Source organism: Mytilus californianus, unplaced genomic scaffold (genome assembly GCF_021869535.1).
Source record: "Mytilus californianus isolate M0D057914Y unplaced genomic scaffold, xbMytCali1.0.p SCAF_10, whole genome shotgun sequence".
Taxonomy (NCBI): domain Eukaryota; kingdom Metazoa; phylum Mollusca; class Bivalvia; order Mytilida; family Mytilidae; genus Mytilus; species Mytilus californianus.
The window spans coordinates 11,469,406-11,489,667 of NW_026262582.1; the positions used below are offsets into that span (position 1 = coordinate 11,469,406).

Below are 20,262 nucleotides of genomic sequence, written 5' to 3' on the forward strand. Positions count from 1 at the left end.
GTATGTCATATTTGTTTTTCGTTTTTTATTTTGTACATAAATCAGGCCGTTAGTTTTCTCGTTTGAATTATTTTACATTTGTCATTTCGGGGCCTTTTATAGCTGATTATGTGGTATGGGTTTACTCATTGTTGAAGGCCGTACTTTGACCTATAGTTGTTAGTGTCTGTGCCATTTGGTCTCCTATGGAGAGCTGTCTCATTGGCAATCATACCAAATCTTCTTATTTTTATAATTAAAATTTACATCTACAATGCATCATTAAGTTGTCGCAGAAACAAAGCAATGCCTATTCAACGGATGGTACCCGCTAGGATGGTAAATAAATCAGCAGCGGTACCGATCCAGTAAAATACGATACTGATATATTACAACGTGCAAGACAATTGTTTTTACTCAAACCTCCACAAGTGCGATCGCGACAAATTTTGGGGCATCGATTGCTTAATACGTTTTAGAGCATCAAAATTAAAAGTAAAACAGCCAACATCATTTAAGTAAAAGAGATCACGTTTCATATGGGACAATCATCATTCCTATCAATATCATATTACACTTACGGGTGACACCAGTGGAGATACAACTGCTCGCTTCTCTAGAGTACGTATGTTTAACCCCGGTTTTTTCAATGGGCTCACTCTCTATTTTTCTTTGTGAACTGTTGTCTGACTTTTCGTATTGTATTTGTTTTAGATATGGGGTGTTCTTTTTTCTTCGAATTATTATTGTGATTGGCCTATTTTTTCTACTCTCTAATTTTATGAAATTTGAAATAAATTAGGATATCTCATTATTGTTAAGCATGTCAAGAGAGAATTATTCATATCTTGAATATACTGTAAAGATATGTGAAGTAGGGTCTGCTTACTCTTCAAGAACAACTGAGATTCCCCCGGTTTTTTTTATTGGGGCTTGTGCAGCTCAGTTTATAGTTTTTCATAGGAGGTTTTTGAACTTTCGTGACTTTTCGTTATGTTTTTGTTTGTCAACGCAATGTCAGTTTCTCTTAGACTAATGAGTTTTGATTATCTCCTTGGTATTATCCGCCTCTTTTTCTGCTATATTACATAATATTTCAAAGTTGAATTGATCATTGTAGGTAAAGCAAAACGGACGTAATAAGCTTCCAAGAATAACTCAGTAGCTAAACGTTCTTTGTGTTACATAAAATGTAATAAAAATAACAAAAACACAAAAGAAAACTAAAAGTATTTAATTGTTAAAGATTTTGTCTAGTCTACGAACAAAGAAGAATTCTGACGATAAACTACATCATATGTCTTTGAAATATTAAATACTTAAGAAAATTATATCTTTAACTTAAATCTAAGAGCTCAAATATGAACGGCACAACAAAATCAATATCAACATCAAAAACAAAATAGTAAAGAAAGGGAATTAAACTTATTACATAACGTGGCACTAGCAATTTGTCGGATAATAAATTTTATTTTGGGAAAGTATGTGAGATAGTTTAATTATTCAAAACATAACTATCTTTACCTATGTATTGCATTTGATCCCCACATTAAAATCACACGGGACTACGCGGGGTGAAGGTCGGTATAATATTTAGGTAACAGACCTTGAGCTGGAGTTTAAACCTTTATATTAATAAATTCAAAATTTTTATATAAAAGGCAACATCATTAATTTATTTCGCAGTTGCAACATGTACGATCTGTGATGTCTTGATAATATTTAAAAGAATATTTTCCTGTGAAATAACACCCAATTGATTTATTTGTCATATTTTAATGTGACCCATTTCAGCAACACATATCAGTGTCGTAGCTTGACCCTTATTTCTAATGAGGAATACGATTTGTGGTGTAAGAGTCAAGTAACTGAGATGATGCATAAGATTTAATGGTTCAAGAACAAAACTTGAATAGCAAAAAGGTATTGTGAAATGTATTTTCAGATGCACTTCATTTCGTATTAAAGACCGAATAAAATTAAGGTTCTGCAAAATGAACTAACCGGGATAATGGGTATGAAGTTTGGACTACATGCCATTGAATAGTAAAATAGTCTATGTTGAATACTATGTTGAATATTTTGTAAAACGTCATCAGTGTCTGAGCAGAAAGTTGATTAACCAAGGATATGTCAAAGAACGTCTCGTCCTTTTCCTTAAAAATTTCATCGGAAAATACCAAGACCTTGTTGATAAATATTCCGTTGCAACTTCACATATAATACACGATGGGCATGAAGTATAGATTCTAGGTACTGACTTGTTTATCATCTTAATAACGTGTTATAGTATTCTTTTATTTGTCTTTGTAATTTATTACTTTTACTGTTTAGCGTATTTTTGGCAGTATCCAATTGACGTGGCTCGGTACTTGTACATCCTGTCATTGTGTTGTTGTGCTATGGTAAATTTTTGTACTCTTGTCTTTCGTTTTTGCTTATGTGTTTTGTCTATATGCGATTTTTTTGTCTTTGTTGACATATTTGGTTGTTTTAGTAGTGATTCATTTGACGTGGCTCGGTACTTGTACATCCCGTCATTGTGTTGTTGTGCTATGGTAATTTTTGTATTCTTGTCTCGGTTTTGCTAATGTGCTTTGTCTATATGCCTTTTTGTTTGTCTTTGTTGACATATTTGCTTGTTTTGTAGTGATTAAGATTATAACACAATGTTGACTGCTGTACCCCTATTTTTGACATTTTTACCTTTTATGTCTGTTTGTTTTGTTCACACATCGTTGTCAATATAATGGAATTTTATGCGTTTGTCATACAAGTGAGAGGTTTAGCTAGCTATAAAACCAGCTACAAAATGCCTGTACCAAGTCAGGAATACGACAGTTGTTATCCATTCGTTTGATGTGTTTGAGCTTTTGATTTTGCCATTTGCTTAGGGACTTTCCGTTTAGAATTTCCCCCGGAGTTCGGTATTTTTTTTATTTTACTTTTGAATATATTCATAGGGACAGAAATATTGCCCTGCAACATGCCAACTACAAAATCCTCAATGAGTTCTAATAGTTCTTGAAAGTGAGAGACCGTTATAGACATTCTCCCTAGCCGAGGCATCATAATAAACATTCACATTTTATCAGAACGTGTCTACATATTTATGCTCACATACCGCATTATAAAAGGCATTTGTTTAAAATAAGGACAAGCAATGGATGTTTATTACTGACATTCAGCTATAGGAACACCAAGATAGCAGTGTGCATTAGATGTAAAAAAAAAAAAGTAAGAACAAATTGAGAAGAATCAAAATGCAGAAGTCGAAGAAAACCAGACAATAACATATCCAAAGATACAAAGATGAGTAGACAACATAAGTCAACAGAACATTACAAAGAAAACTAAGACTGGTGCAACACCAAAAAACCGAACCGAACATTCGTGTTCTCCGGAATGGAAGGCAGGCACTGTTCTACAACTACGTACAACTTTCAACAGTTGAAAAAAAAGTAAAATATCAAAAATACAGAACTCCAGGGAAAATTAAAAACGGAAAGTCACTTATCAAATGGCAAAATCAAAAGCTCAAGCACATCAAATGAATGGAAAACAACTGCAGATTCCTTTTTTTTTTTTACAGTCGTTTCCTTATGTAGAAAATTGTGCATTATACCTGGTCGTATAGCTAGCTAAATATCTCGCTTGTAACGCAGTCGCATGATAATGTGAAGTTCATGATAACTTACCATTATGAATCATCGGTTTTAAAACTTCCTTATAAGACGCAACCTTCTTCCACGAAAAACACGATAAGACACGCAAGCCCTGGAAAATCGTACCAACTGGAAGATATATACTATATATAAATGCAAGCGTCTTACTATGTTGCTACATAAAAGTGGCAGTTAACAATGGGAATTCGAAAATAAGAATAATTTCTTTTGCCCTAAAATACTCTCAACCGACACTCATTAGACATTTTTAAGTAAGTCAAATTAAGAACTAATTGTATCTGGTGTATCCTTTAATTCAAGTTCAATAGCATAAATCCGATCACTATTTCACAGAACCTTTGAATTATTAAATGAGAGAAAGTATTCTGTAAAGGAAACCGTGAAGTTTAAAGATGACGCTGTCCCTGTATGAAAGCTGTCTATTATGAAAAAAGGAACACTTCTGTTTTGTTTCCGTAGAAGTGTTAACCAGAACTTGTTATTAAAACTAGCATGGTTTTAACTTGATACGAGTTTTTTCCTTCCTGATACAAGATATTTGTATCGCTAAAGATTTTGTGAAATGCATTTACAGACGCAATCAATTTCGTATTATATACCGAATAATATAAATTATCCGGTTTATTCTGGGTGAGGTTTAAACCAAAAATGTAATTCATAGAGAATGATTGTAAACAGTTGAATGGTTTCCGTTTCAAGCATGAATCAGGCAATCGGAGCTGCTTATACAATCGGGACTATAGGAGGATGGAAATTAAATTTCAGTTATTTCTAGTGAATATAAGGAAAATATCAATGTCAATCAATACACACGACTGTCTTTTAAAACGATATTCAATGCAACAGTTGATAGTTGGCTATCATCGTTCTAACTTTGTAGAGCTTTTTAACTACTGAAAGTAGTTGGTTATTCAAGGCTTTTTTAATAAATTGTCTGTGACACGTAAAATTTTTTCGAAACATTGAGGATTTTCTATCCCCATGCTAAGATGGCCTAAGCCAGATAGCCAGATAAGTACAACTTATTTTTTTTTTGGAGGGGGGGGGGGGGGGTGGGGGAGGGTGATTTTTCCTCTTTTGTTCTAATTTGAATTTACAACTGTTCAGGGCTGATATGCATAAAACTACTTCAGTTAAGATTTGTTCCGAACGGACGGATTTTTCATCATGTCCTACAATAAATTAGTACTACGATTGGATATCTTAACTTAAGTGGTTTTATGCATATCAGCCCTGACATACATGCAATGGGATGTATTTGGTGTAGATTAAAATCATACTAATGTATAAGCCTGGAATCTGTGATCATTTGCATACACTAGTATGATTATATAGAAACTAAATGTTACACCAATGTCCCAAATTAGGGGAGGGCTGAACACCAATATCCCAGGTTAGGGGAGGGTTGAACACCAATGTCCCAGGTTAGGGGAGGGTTGAACACCAATGTCCCAGGTTAGGGGAGGGTTGAACACCAATGTCCCAGGTAAGGGGAAGGTTGAAAACCAATGTTCCAGGTTAGGGGAGGGTTGAACACCAATGTTACAGATTAGGGGAGGGTTGAACACCAATGTCCCAGGTTAGGGGACGGTTGAACACCAATGTCCCAGGTTAGGGGACGGTTGAACACCAATGTCCCAGGTTAGGGGAGGGTTGAACACCAATTTCCCAGGTTAGGGGAGGGTTGAACACCAATGTCCCAGGTTAGGGGAGGGTTGAACACCAATGTCCCAGGTAAGGGGAGGGTTGAACACCAATGTCCCAGGTTAGGGGAGGGTTGAACACCAATGTCCCAGGTTAGGGGAGGGTTGAACACCAATGTCCCAGGTTAGGGGAGGGTTGAACACCAATGTCCCGGGTAAGGGGAGGGTTGAACACCAATGTCCCAGGTTAGGGGAGGGTTGAACACCAATTTCCTAGGTTAGGGGAGGCTTCAACACCAATGTCCTAGGTTAGGGGAGGGTTGATTGTTGTTTTTAGTTCATCAAGTTGTATACCCACCATACATTTAAAATATCAATATTAACTGTGTAGTAGATAATCTCATACTTTGTAAAAACTTTCGACATCACTAAAAGGAGCACATGCTAAGAGGATTGTTACGATAAACAATAGGAAACATGATTTAGTAAGATATGAGCTAAATTAGATTAATTATATATAACATGTAATGTATTTCAATCAAGAAACCACTCATTACCATGTGTTAATACATCCAAAAACTTCATCTTCTTTGCACTTGATTTTTTATATAACTGTTACGTGAAAATAAGGTAAATAAACAACATACATTTATGAAATATTTGCTCATAATAGATCAAAATAGTTCTTAAACAGTCCAAAAACATATGGTGCACATAGAATGAAATATATTCAAAAACACTAGCAATATGTTTTATACTTTGTCAGTTTTATCATTTCAAATTACATACGAGTCGGCCAATATTTTGAAGAATAGAAAATTTAGTATTGTGTATTCTAATGTTTTTGTAATATGTGTGTTCGTTTTCTGTTTAATATAACCTTGTTGTTTTGTTTTTTAAAACCTTAAAATTGTTCATTCTGGAAGTTGTATTCCTCGTGTCGGCTTCTTTGTGTTAGGTGCCATTCCGACTGTTATTGCCAGATAATGTCAACTGTCATCGTTATACTTACTTCAAATTTTACTCAATATCAAAGTACGTTCTATATATACACCCCTGAATGATTCTTTATCTTTACAGTAAGAAATCTTCTGACATACTGAGAACAACTAGAAATCTTAATTTGAATGCATGGTAAAACTGTTGCTTCTGTTATTAATGTTTTAAAACGACTTGACATATATGTGCTCAGTGATCTGATCAGATTTTTCCAATTATTTTTATACATAAATGTGTCATTCAAAACTTTAATGTTATCTGCAGTTGTATCATTAAATATATTGTGAAGGGACGTTCAACACTCATCTTTGATAATTTCTTTCATTAAAAACAAATAAGTATGTTTTCTTTGGCATACATATATACTTTTATGTAAAGTATACTCTTTCGACTTGGACAAAAGGAAATAATATAAAGGTCAAACAACATAAGTTTATAGAATAATAAAAACATAAATATTTCAGCTTTCTTAAACTACAGTTTTACTATAACATGTGTCATGACTGCGCGTTCTATACTCCTTCCTGGTTATTTTCATTTATTGAACATACAATTATTTTGTCACTTTTTTTGCGTTGATCTCTTTGCCTAACTCGGCTGTGAATTTTTATGTGCTGGTTTATGTTGTTTTATGTATCCGTTTTTATTCTGTAGTTAGTCACCACTTCGGTGTTATCATGTATATCTATTATATAGTCATTTTTATAAATTTACTATTTGCAAAAGTATGAATAATTCTAAATACTAAGGATTTTCTTATCCCAGACATATAACCTTAGCCGTGTTTGGCAAAACATTTTGGAACTTTTGGTCCTCAATGCTCTTCAACTTTGTACTTGTTTTGGCTTTCGAACTTTTTTGATCTGAGCGTCACTGGTAAGTCTTGTGTGGACAAAACGCGCGTCTTGCGTATTAAATCTGAAACCTGGTACTTTTTGTTAGCTATTATTCGTATGTTTCTCAGTCCTATATGTTCTCCCATTTATTTGTATTGTAGTCCTGTCATGTAATGTTGTCATTTAAATGTTATATTTTACATTGCCATAAAAGCGGGAGGTTTGGCTAGCCACAAAACCAGGTTCAATCCACCATTTTTTTCTTAAAATGTCCTGTACCAAGTCAGGAAAATGGCCATTGTCATATTATAGTTCGTTTCTCTGTGTTACATTTTAATGTTGTGTTCCTGTTGTGTCGTAGTTCTCCTCTTATATTTGATGTGTTTCCCTCAGTTTTAGTTTGTAATCCGGATTTGTTTTTTTCTCAATCGATTTATGAATTTCGAACAGCGGTATACTACTGTTGCCTTTATTTTTCTTCTTTGCAATATATGTATATATATGACAAATATACGTCATGGATCGAGACGAAAGTAACAAAAAATACTGTTGACATTCACCGTAAAACTCTAACATTACAGCAAAATAAATTATTCAGCCTCTTTAAACATTTAACAATGTTATCTGTCGTTTTATAATGACATTTGTCTTAGCATGGCATTATATGCATCATCATAGATTATCTTTTCATTCGTACATATTAGACAATGATACTCATCAATGTATGATATATCAAAAATGCTTATTAAATGGCAGTTACCAATCGGCTTTTCTGAATTCGTAATGATCGTCGAAATGGTGATACATATATATAGATATAAGAAGATGTGGTATGAGTGCCAATGAGACAACTCTCCATCCAAGTCACAATTTGTAAAAGTAAACCATGCCTATTATTCTCTTAAACGTCATTGAATGAGAATTTTGATGATTATACGATATTGTACTAATCATCTTTCTACAGTACATGTTGGAAATGTACTGCTTAAAAAATGTTACATTCTTCTGAATTTAAGAATTGTGCATTTCAATGGGCTTCAAATACGTAGTTGATTTGACTTTCCCGACTGTTTCGATGGGAGTGTCACTGATGAGCGTTGTGTGTGTAGACGAAACACACGTCTGGCTTAAACAGTATTGTCGTATTCCTTCTAAAATGTCAAAAAAAAGTAAAATGATAAAAATGCCAAACTCCAAGGAAAATTCAAAAGGGAAAGTCCTTTACCAAATGGCAAAATCAAAAGCTCAAACACATCAAACGAATGGAAAACAACTGTCATATTCCTGGCTTTGTACATGCATGTGGAAAATGGTGGATTAAACCAATATCAATTGAATAAAGTCAAGCAAATGTTTAAGGTTTTTATAATGTGTTGGTGTCAAGTAACATATATAGACCTATATTTTATTTCATTGATAATAGAAGATGTGGTATATACGTCAATGTCAGATGAACTTACAAGACTGAATCAATAAGCTAAAAGATGCTGAGTGTAATAAACTACTGTCCTGTGTTATGGGGAGGGTTGAGCGCTTACAAACATGGTTAACCCCGCTACATTCTGTATGTGCCTGTCCCAAGTCAGGAGCCTGAAATTCAGTTGTTGTCATTGGTTCATGTCTGTCATATTTGGTTTTCGTAAATTGTTTTGTTAATAATTAGGCCGTTAGTTTTCTCAGTTGAATTGTTTCGTATTTTTCATGTCGGGGCCTTTTATAGCCGACTATACGGTATGGGTTTTTCTCATTGTTGAAGGCCGTACGGTTGCCTATAATTGCTTACATCCACTTCATTTTGAACTTCGGTGGGTAGTTGTCTCATTGGCAGTTATACCACATTTCCTTATTTTTATACTTAACATTTTTCAGGTATCATAAAACTTTTTACCCCTAAATCGTCTCGAGTCATAAAGGCATTGTTCATAAAAATAGCAGTGACTAATAGTGTGCATATTTTGTTCCATTTAGATTAATATTAGAAGAGGTTGAATTCTGTTAAGTAGTTCTAATTATTATCAATCAGAAGTGTATGCCTTATAAAATTTTAACAATGTGAATATCTAAAGATTCTGTTTCGTTCCACACACTCTTTCTAGATTTACCTAATATTTTTGGTTTGGCAGAGTCAAAATCCTTAATAAGCACTAGATATATAATAATTATCATCATGATGCTGTTAAATTCAATTGGATAAACTGCCATTAACATACTTTACCATAATATAAAGTCACATTGTTATAACAGCACCACCTAAATTAATACTAATTTATCATTTTGCATCAACGGTATAATCATTGACTACATTCTATATACCCCATCGGACTAAAATTCTCTGGTTGTATCTGATACTAATATTCTCTCTATAAATCGCTATGATGTTTTGTCATCAACACAATAATGTATGCTATGTTACTCGACTTCATACTTTTCCACTCCTAGAAGAAAATCCATTTAGAAACAAGTCCTACGTTCAATATAAATTGACGTCCGAAATTTATACTGATAAAATTATCCACGATATGACATTTAATTCAATGTTGATTGACCTCTGTATCAACTACAATGTATACATCGTCTGGCTCGGTTGTTTATTTCGAATTAGTTCTGTATTAGTGTCGTTATAAGGTTCATACTTCATCACTGTGAAATGTTATCATGTTTTCGTAAGTTATCAATATTAACCGTTTGAAATATTAAATAAACATTTTAGTAATACAACCTGTCACAATGACCACATGGGAAAGATAATTAACTAAGGACTTACTATCACGTTTTATAAAGGTTTAAGTGCTGATTGTTGTAAATTTCTTGTAGTTTCTGTTTAAGCTCACAACGTTTTAGACTCGGGACGATTAAGAATTTGACAATTCGTATGGTCACCTGTTTATTGTCGCCCTTTAAATGTCTTTTAGTTGCTGTCTCGTCGGTCATTAACCCAAATCTCTTGTAATTTAAAATTATTGTAACAAAACATATATATCATATTGTTCCTATTACAATATCCAAATACTTTACCGTAATTGCACCAGAAGTTACACCGGATGTTCAAAACTCGTTGATCCATTTTGAAAACAAAGAAAGATAAAAATACAACAACAAAAAAACTGAGGTAAACGTATCAACTTCAAATGGAACGAGTCCGGGATCGACGTCTTCCTACATATTCCGTTATATGATAATTAAAATGAATCTCGTTTTATCATATTTTGTTGTACAGCCAGCTATCCTTTATCTTTTATATTGTATAAACACTCGTTTAATTTCCAATAATAAAACCATCCCTAAAGACCAAAGGATATAGACTTGTACAATGAAGTGTCTTAGTACGATCCAATAATGAGCAGAAATTACAGGTAACTGTATTAAGTGTCTTAGTACGATCCAATAATGAGCAGAAATTACAGGTAACAGTAGTTTACTGGTGTTCAAATCTCATAGATCTTTTCAGAAGATATAAATCAGATGTAAAACAGAACAATACCGTGAAATAAGTTTTAGAAGGTACCGGAAAGAAACAATTCATAAAATATAAGGCCTGATTTACACAACAGAAATATGTGAAAAACAATTATAGTAAACAGCAACCAACGACAACCACTTGATTACAAGTTCCTGGTTTGTTTATTATGTAAATTCTGCATAAGAGTGTTTTATAGTTACATACAAAGGATTTTAAACAATTATAATATTAATGTATTTTTTTTTACGCCTTTCGTCTTATATGTCCGTACACTATAGTGTGCTGTAATGGGATCCATATACTAGTACTGTTTATAAAATGACCTCTTTACCTCTAAAATTACAGACCCCAAAGGGATGATTCCAGTATTACATGATGTCATGCATGTCGCTTATAAGACATTGTAAGCATAGTTAGTTGAGAGGCAACAAATTTGTCATAAGAAATACAATGGACAATGAATGAAAAAATAACGATAACAAGAATTTAAAAATATGTTGTCAGATGTTTTATAATACTAACAAAAATATGGGTTATAAGGCTAAAATGTTTATTTGCATTGTATAGGAAAAGTCATGAGGTTTCCAAATGCTAAGGAATAGCAGAACATGTTAGTTACTAGAACTCTCAAAATAAAATGGTTGTTAATGACTGTTACTAGAAATAAGAAGATGTGGTATGAGTGCCAATGAGACAACTCTCCATCCAAGTCACAATGTGTAAAAAGTAAACAATTATAGGTCAAAGTACGGCCTTCAACACTGTTCATATTAATGCAAATTAACCTTACATTTTGGTAGAATACTATTCCAATAAACCTACATTATAATCTACTATAGGAAAGTGCGATAATTTGTCTCGAATGTATATTTGACAAAAAGAAAAACGAAGAAAATACTAACAATTAAAAAAAAGCACTACGCAGAAAAGTTAAGATTGATCAATACCAACCAATCCAAACCAAAATCTGCGCTGACCTCCGCGACTTCGGAAGGGTAAGGAGTTCCTGCTACGCGAGTAGGATCCGTGTTGTTGCTCATGACAAGTACAAATTCGGTGATAAGTCGGATACGGTGCTGACATCATCCAGGAAAAGAAGACGTGATTGTGGCTATGTTAAATGGAGCAAATCCGTGTTCGTTTGTGATATTTTGCACTATATAACGTTTGTCTTAAAGCATTCTCAGATTACCGTATAATTACAATAGAAATGCAACGTATATTGATTTACTTCCCTGAAACATTTTAACTTTCAAATTGATATATAAGTGTCTGGTCACGGTAACAAATCTATTACCTTAGGGAAAACGGATAAAAAATGATAAAACTTGAGTGATACTTAGAAGCGGTAAGTTCTTCTAGTGTTCAGAATAATGCAACACACTACAAGATCAAATAGATTTATATTTATCCTCGGAAGTTCAACATTCTACAATGTGAATAAAAGAGATATGGGGTGAAGTTTAATGAGAGAGAAACCCACGATATATTAACTTAAAGAGGTCTTCGATGATAAGTCAGTAAGAACTGTTGTGAAATTGCAGTGACGACGTGTCAACCTTTGTTGAAGGACTCACTATAACCTTGACATGTTATACAGTTGTAACACATGTGTAATAGCGATGTCCTAATGTTTGGGTTTTTTTTAACTCCAGATAGATACCAAGATTAAAATTTGTACATCAGACGCGCATTTAGTCTACAAAAGACTCATTAGAGACGCTCGAATAAAAAAAAGGTAAAAAGGCCAAATAAAATACGATGTTGAAGAACATTGAAGACTTTAAATTCCGAAAGGTTTTGTCAAATACAGCTATGGTATCTATTTCTGGGGTAGAAAATCCTTAGAATTGCGAAACAATCATAGTTTTGTAAACAGTTAATTTATAATTATGACCATATCAATGATAATAATCATAATTCATGACACAGATATACGTTTCGGGATTTTATGTATTTATTCCTGACACCAAATCCCGATCTTTCTTTTCTATCCTTTAAATATTTTGTTATAATTGTATGAAATTAACGAAACATATTGAATTAGAAAGAGACGACAATTCTGACAAGTGTGCAGTATCAACAGTGGTAATAAAGTTTATGTTTATAGCTTAGCAAGCTATTTCAGGGGTAGAAAATTCTCTTTTGGAAGTTTGATAGGGCACATCCTTTTGAAAGTCAGTGTGTCTCTCAAGACAGTTAAGATATTTATACTACACGACAACATGAGACATGTTATCAAACAGAAGTGTTCCCACTTGATAAAATTGACTCTTAATAAATATGAGTGTAACTTTATTTGTTGTTGTCATTACGACAAGGGGATATGAGGAATTTAAGCGAACGGTGATTGATTGTAGCTTGCTTGCTTAACGTCTAGTAGAAAATATTTCATGCATTTCAGGACGAGAACAAATCGACAATTATTACAAAATGTATGTTCTGTCAGGTACGCCGAACGGGGTGAAGTGCGGGAAATTTTTAAAGAAGGAAGGAAAGAACGATACAACAAATTGACAAAATAACCATAAGACTTCTAGTATATCACAAATTTTCCGTCGTTAAATTTAAAAATTATTAAGAAACTATAGTTCCAACTCAAAAAGGCAAAGTTGACAAGGCCAAATGTGGTCAAAAAACGTCTATCGTTCTTACATATTGATACTTAAATGAATTTCCTATGTTTATACTTGAGCGTTGCTGGTGAATGCGAATTCAGAAAAGCGCTTCTGATGAAGGTAATTTATAAAGTGTCATTTTCATTATCAGCACTGGTTTGGTGGTACTGATGATGTAGTGCTGTTAGTCTCCGATGGTATCATCAGCTCAGAAGTCATTGCGTCAGAACCGTCTGTTCTAAAATTCCTCGTTGTTAGATTAAGAAACTGTTTAAAAACTAAGGTCCCATCTCCCTCCGATAGAGCTGACTTTAGATGATATTTGCTATTCATTTCAGGCTGAAAGCGCATTCGACGTAGGAAATTTATAATGGGGTAATTTTCATTACTACCACTGGGTCGGTACGGGTGATTGGTAGACAGTAAGTCCCCGAAGGTATCAGCAGCTCGGTAGTCATTGCCGCCAAACGGATATGAGTTAGAACCATCTATTTTACTCTCATCGAATTTTAATTCTTGCCAATTATATGTCATTAGTCATGACCAGTTTATTAACAAGAAAGATGTCTTTGTAGTACAAACATGCATGTCATGATGCATCAGATACATTTGAATACGCAGCTCTTGCATGATCAACTATGAACACTTCGCAATTTAAAGCGAAACAATGTTTAATGCAGGCAAACCTCTAAACATTTTTTCAGTTTTCCTCCAAATAACAGAAAAAAAAACATGCATATCATTTATAAGAAAAAAAATGCGTTCAATAACTGTTTGTTTCCCTTTCATAACATTCTCACCCTTGTTGTTCCAATTATATATGATAGCGACGTCTTGGTCCAAAACACCATACATGAAATCCTAAACGTACCAAACATTCGTAGTTAATACCGTATTTCAACACATAACTATACTTATCTTGTCCGTGTTGAAAAGAAAATGAATAAGTTAAATATTATAATCAGGAATAATAACCGTAATAAAAAATTATCGATAAATAGGCATTATACTTGTCTAACCTTCTTTAGTTTATACAATAATGCTACACTAACCTGATTGTAAATCCAAAATGTCTTCTGATTAAGACTATTAATAGCATTCAAAAGAAATTTTAACCGTAAAAATATATATTTGATGTTTTTAAATTTGAAGGTACATCACCTAAAATATACGTTACTTGAATTTCCAAAATCGTCTCATTTCAAGTTTAACAGATATCATTTTTTTTCCCACTAAATTATTAGGACTCAGACTTTACCGTTAAAGCATAAATCAAAAACATTATGTTTTATTGTTACAAAGGAAACAGTGCAACGAAAGAAAACTTGATATGTCTTTATTCATCTTTGTATGTATGAATGTATTTATCTATTTTATTTAATTAGAAAAAAACCAATATTAATGTGCTTAATTATAGGAAACAGTAGTCTATCGACGTTCAAATCTCATAAATGCATTCAGATCATAAAACATTTATCCAAATCAAGGTAAAAAAAAACCTGAGAAAATCACATGATACAAACCGAAACCAGATGTGTCGACAGGGTAATTAGCCTTTGGGCTCTATATAATCTACCATACTGTCCACAGTAAGTCCAAATGTCACATCAAGGAATAGGATACAACCAGTAAATATAAACAATAGACAACGTTTGTTGTATCTTAAGATGTAAGATCGCTAACATAAAATTGAGAACGGAAAGGGAGAATATGTCACACAGACAACAACCCGACCAAAGAGCAGACAACAGCCGAATGCCACCAATGGGTCTTCAACGCAGCGAGAAAATCCCGCACCCGGGGGTGGTCCTCAGCTGGCCCCTAAAAAAATTGTGTACTAGTTCAGTGAAAATGGACGTCACACTAAAGTCCAAAACATATAAATGAATTAAAATTAAAAAACATACAAGACTAACAAAGGCCAGAGGCTCCTGACTTGGGAGAGGCGCAAGAATGCGGCGTGGTTAAACATGTTTAGTGAGATCTCAACGCTCCCCTATATTTTTAGCCAATGTAGAATAAAGAAACACATAGCAATACGCACAGTAAAACTCAGTTTAAAAGAAGTCCGAATCCGATGTTAACATGTCAAGTTTAAACCTAGACACATTGTGCCGGTCAACCAATTTGTGATGGTGACCGAAAATCTTGGCAATGTCAATTTCTATCGTTCTTTCAAATAAAACTTATAAAACAGTTTTCTTTGTCAGGAGCACATCCCTGTTAATGAAATTCGTATAATGTGAACATGTACGAACGTAAGAAATCAATTGATATATGTAAGTGCAAGACGATGAGGCAGAGGGTATGTTTCAGCTGACAAATAAGTTTATAAAGCGGAATCATCCGTGTTGTCATAGTTTGAAGTCGTCAATCTGTGTTAATATCACGGAAAAGATGAAATTATGAATCAGATTTTATAGTTTCGGAAACATCCTGAATTTCATTTTCACTTAGATGTATGACATACAAGGTACATACAATAATGTGTATCATAAGGTCGTTTACTACTTCCTATTTATATATCGTTTTACTATTATTCTGATTGCTTTCATGTTAATCAAATTGTTTAAAAGAGGAATAACTAGACCTTAACTCGTCCATAATTTTATCAAAAAATTTTTATATACATAATAAAAGGTCTTCCATGTAGCACAACAGTTTGGATTCTACGCTATCCGCATAAAGGTCAATGTGACATCATTCTTTAAAAACTGGTGAAATTAGCTAATTATTATACCCCCGCTTTAAAAAAAAATGGGGGTATACTGTTTAACCTCTGTCTGTCTATCCGTCCATCCATCCGTCCATCCGTCAGTCCGACCGTTAGTCTCTCCGTCCGTCCCATGAATATTTTTCGTCGCATCTTTCTCAGGAACTACATTACAAGGATTTCTGAATGTTGGTTTCAGGGTTCAAATGAGTCAGCTAAACCGTGTGATGCGTTTTCAGGTTCATCACTCAACAACTTAATGTTTACCTTAAACTTTTAGCGGGGCGGGGGTATCATTAGTGAGCAGTAGCTCACAGATTCACTTGTTGTTTTTATGTTACTATCAATTTTAAATGAATAGAATAACTTTCAAACATTTAGATGTTTTAATTTTGGAATCAGTTATACTGGTCAGAAGATGCAATTTTGATTAGTTCTACGTCATTACAAATTGTATATGTTAACGTCAGGAAGCAATTCAAATTTGACCGACCTCACTCATATAGTTTGCCAATTATGCAAAACGTTTGCTAAACTAGTGTTTTGATAAGTCGTGAGAAATGTGTAGTCAAAAGGGATCCTTACTGAAACCCTTCCATTACACACCGTCATTGATTATTTACTCAAAAATGTTGCTGAAATAGTTTTTTTAAAGACGTCAAAAGTTTCAAAGGTGGATTATATAGATGTTGATACAACAAAAATGTTTCCATAGTACACGGATGCGCCACTAGCACTATCATTTTCTATGCTCAGTGGACCGTGAAAGTGGGGTCAAAACTCTAATTTGGCATTAAAATTAGAAAGATCATATCATATGGAACATGTGTACTAAGTTTCAAGTTGATTGGACAACACAAACTACCTTGACCAAAAACTTTAACCCGACACGGGACAGACGGACGAACGGACGAACGAACGAACGAACGAACGGACGCACAGACCAGAAAAATAATGGCCCTATAACTATCGTAGGCGGGGCATAAAAAGTATAACAAAAATACCGAACACCAAGGTAAATCCAACATGAAAAAGGGAATCCCATGGAAACTGGCAAAATCAAACGTTATCGACCAATAGAACGAGTGGACAACAACTGTCATATTATAAACCTGGTTTAATGCTAGCTAACCCTCCCACTTGTATGGCAGTTGTTATTAGTTCTGTTTTTTGACAAAATTGGGCGAGCAACCCAACAGACATAATAGGTTTATGTGACAATAATAGGGATCCAGTAGCCAAAGCTGTATAAACATGCATCACAGACATACAACACAACTGACTAACAATTTCAAACAAATAAATCTTCTTCTTTTTTATATATACAAATAAATCCAATAAAGATGCCAACAAAAATGTTGTTGTAGGTGACAGAGTTTGAATTTTAACTTAGTAAAAATATTAGGTAGCAAATCATTTACAAAGACTTACATTAGCGAAGTAGTGTATACCAAAACTGACTAATAAAACACTTACCTTACTCTTGCCTTTTTGCCCCACGGCTAGAACTTCATCGGATGGTGCACGCCAGCTTTTACCTCCCGATCCACCTGTCGTAGCATTACTAGAATTCATTTCCTAGGTCAAAAGGCAAAGAACTGATATATTTATAGAAAATATGATGTATCCAGATTATTATCGTTAAAGCCGTCTAGTTCAACACTAATGATAACAAACATATCCAATGAAATAAAAAAGTATTTTGGTTTTAGAAATTGTCACCATTTCTTTCCGAAGCTGTTTGAAAAATTGTCACTATTTATTTCCCCCCAAGCTTAAAAAATGGACCAATAAAATATATCCAGTCGTAAGAAAAATTTTAATCTGATTCCACCTGATTTTATAAAATAGGACTATAATGTATGTCAGTTATTGATGTTTACGGTTCCTTTGTCGATGAATATATATATATATATATATATATATATAAACAACCAACGAGGAAATATATATACTATATCGATATCTGTTTGACCTTTCCTCTCCGGGTGAACGAATGCATATGTCCAATAAATACTTATTTACCGATCACAATTTGACGGCTTTTCAATCATTTAACAACATGAAATTTTCAAACATTGAATGTATAACTTCTGATTTGAGCTTACTTTTTCCGTCCCACACTAAATAAAATAGCATTTTCCAATATCAGTTTAACAATTCCACAATTATTCAACACCTTGAAATTTTCAAAAATCGAATGTATAATTTGTGATTTAAGCTTCAAGCTGTCTTTTTTCGCCCCTCACTCAATACAGTAGTATCATCCAATATCAGTATTATCCTAATAATGGCTTTTTCAATCATCTAACAACATGAAATTTTCAAACGTCGCATGTATAATTTCTATTTTAAGATTGCTTTTTTCGGCCCTAAGTCATTACAATAGCATGTTCCAATATCAGTAAATTATTTAACAACTTGAAATTTTCAAACGTCGCATGTATGATTTCTGATTGAAGCTTACTATTTTCGCCTCTACCTCAATATAATAGCATGATCCAATATCAGTTTAACGGGTCTTCAACTCTATCAACACCTAATGAATTTATCGAATTATTAATTTTAGATAACAGTTTATCGGGTCTTTGTCGATCAACAAGTTTTGATACATCCGATTAATATACAATTATATCAATTAAATGAATCTACGTCCAGTCTTACATTCTCCATCTATTTAACTCTGATCTGATCAAATACAATTTCTATGTTTATCCTAGTAACAAAATGTCATTTGATAGAATTTGGAATTCTTAGAAATCGTCTTATGAAACAAAATAACAAATGTTTGAGGAAGAAAATCTATTTCCCTCTCATGTGTAAAGAGAAATATAGCTATGTTTACAGAATTTACAACTCTGATGGCATTAAAAATTTAACACATCACAATTAGATTAACTTTTACTACATTCGTTCTACGTACAAATTAAACATTAAAGAAGAACAAATTAGAATCTGTTCTATATTATCAATTATACTGCAATAATTTATCCACATTACATGAAAACTGATCAGTTGTATCGACATTAACGAAAATTAATGGATAATAAATCTGCCATGTGAATGATCGTTGTGCTTTTAGATTTACTTTTTCCCAAAAAAAGAAGAAGAAAAAAGTCAGGAATTTTTCAAATATAAAGCGTTACAAAGAAATTTGGAGAATTTTCAAATATATGCGAGTTGAGTTTGTGTATTTGAATAAGAGTCCAAATTCCAATTTATCTATGAATTAATGATCCTTATTATTGGTTTTCACAAGTCAGTTCAATATGCGCTCTTTGATTATTTTAATTTCATTATCCTTACGTCACGTACGTTGTACACGCATTCAAAAAACAAAATACAACAATTTACTAAATTTGTCCATATCCTTTTCAACGTGATGTTGTATTAAACTACCAGTGCCAAATATCTTACAACTAAAAGATTCTGCATCTCTTGACAGCCGTAAATATATAACTGATATATTTATAGTGTAACCTTTTCGAATTGCAATATTCTAACACGACAGCTTGGAAAAGCAAACTGATTTAATGATATTTTCATTTTAAAGTCAAAATGTCATGCAATCTTCCTTAATTAAAAAATATTGTGCGAACTGTTGGTCTATACCACATCACATGCTGTAATTTGCATCCAGTGTATGAATTGATTCCCGGGACTGTAATAGATCTGTCATCAATACTAAATTTCGTTTCATGTAGATGTTGATTGATTGATTGACTGGTTGTTGGTGATTGACGCTACTTAAAGCACTATTTGTGATATCGTGGCGACTAGCTTCTGTTGGTGGAGGATGCCGGAGTGCCCGGAGAGAACACACCAACTTTTGAAAGGAAGACTAGGCTTCCTATTCATTTAAGATTGGAATCGAACGCACATATCACGTGCGGGTTTCTAACTCAGAACCTCGGTATTGACAGGCTACTGATACAGTAGATGAACTATTAAGACCACTCGGGCACCGACGTCCCCTTTACATTTGGATTTAGTTATCAAATGTGTATTTTAATGACATATGGCTTTAGAAGCAGGTATAATATAGTCAACAACTGTAGCTTCATTTAACCTTTTGGTTTATAACTCTTCATCTGTTAAATAAGCTTTGGATTTTCAAATTATTTTGGCCTCGATCATCACTGATTGTCGAAATGCGCATCTGGTGCAGAAAATAATAATACCATTTATGTTATTAAGCTAGGGATGTCAACTCGGCGAAGAATTACAAATCAAATACTCGTTGGCTTTACCAAGCGATACTCATATCATAATTAATAGCTCATTTACTTCATGTACTTATTATGTAAACAATAATCTTATCAATAATT

At 33.4% G+C, this 20,262-nt stretch overlaps 1 protein-coding gene across 1 annotated transcript in view; it reads right to left on the reverse strand.

The window, feature by feature from the left end:
* Positions 1-17,619, reverse strand: part of LOC127717606 (prolyl endopeptidase FAP-like) — a 229,779-nt gene extending 212,160 nt beyond the window's left edge. The window contains exon 1 of the mRNA XM_052223319.1: positions 17,411-17,619. Coding sequence (XP_052079279.1) covers positions 17,411-17,509 — 99 coding nt within the window. The 5' untranslated portion in view covers positions 17,510-17,619. The remainder of the gene's footprint in view (positions 1-17,410) is intronic.
* Positions 17,620-20,262: the final 2,643 nt, after the last annotated feature.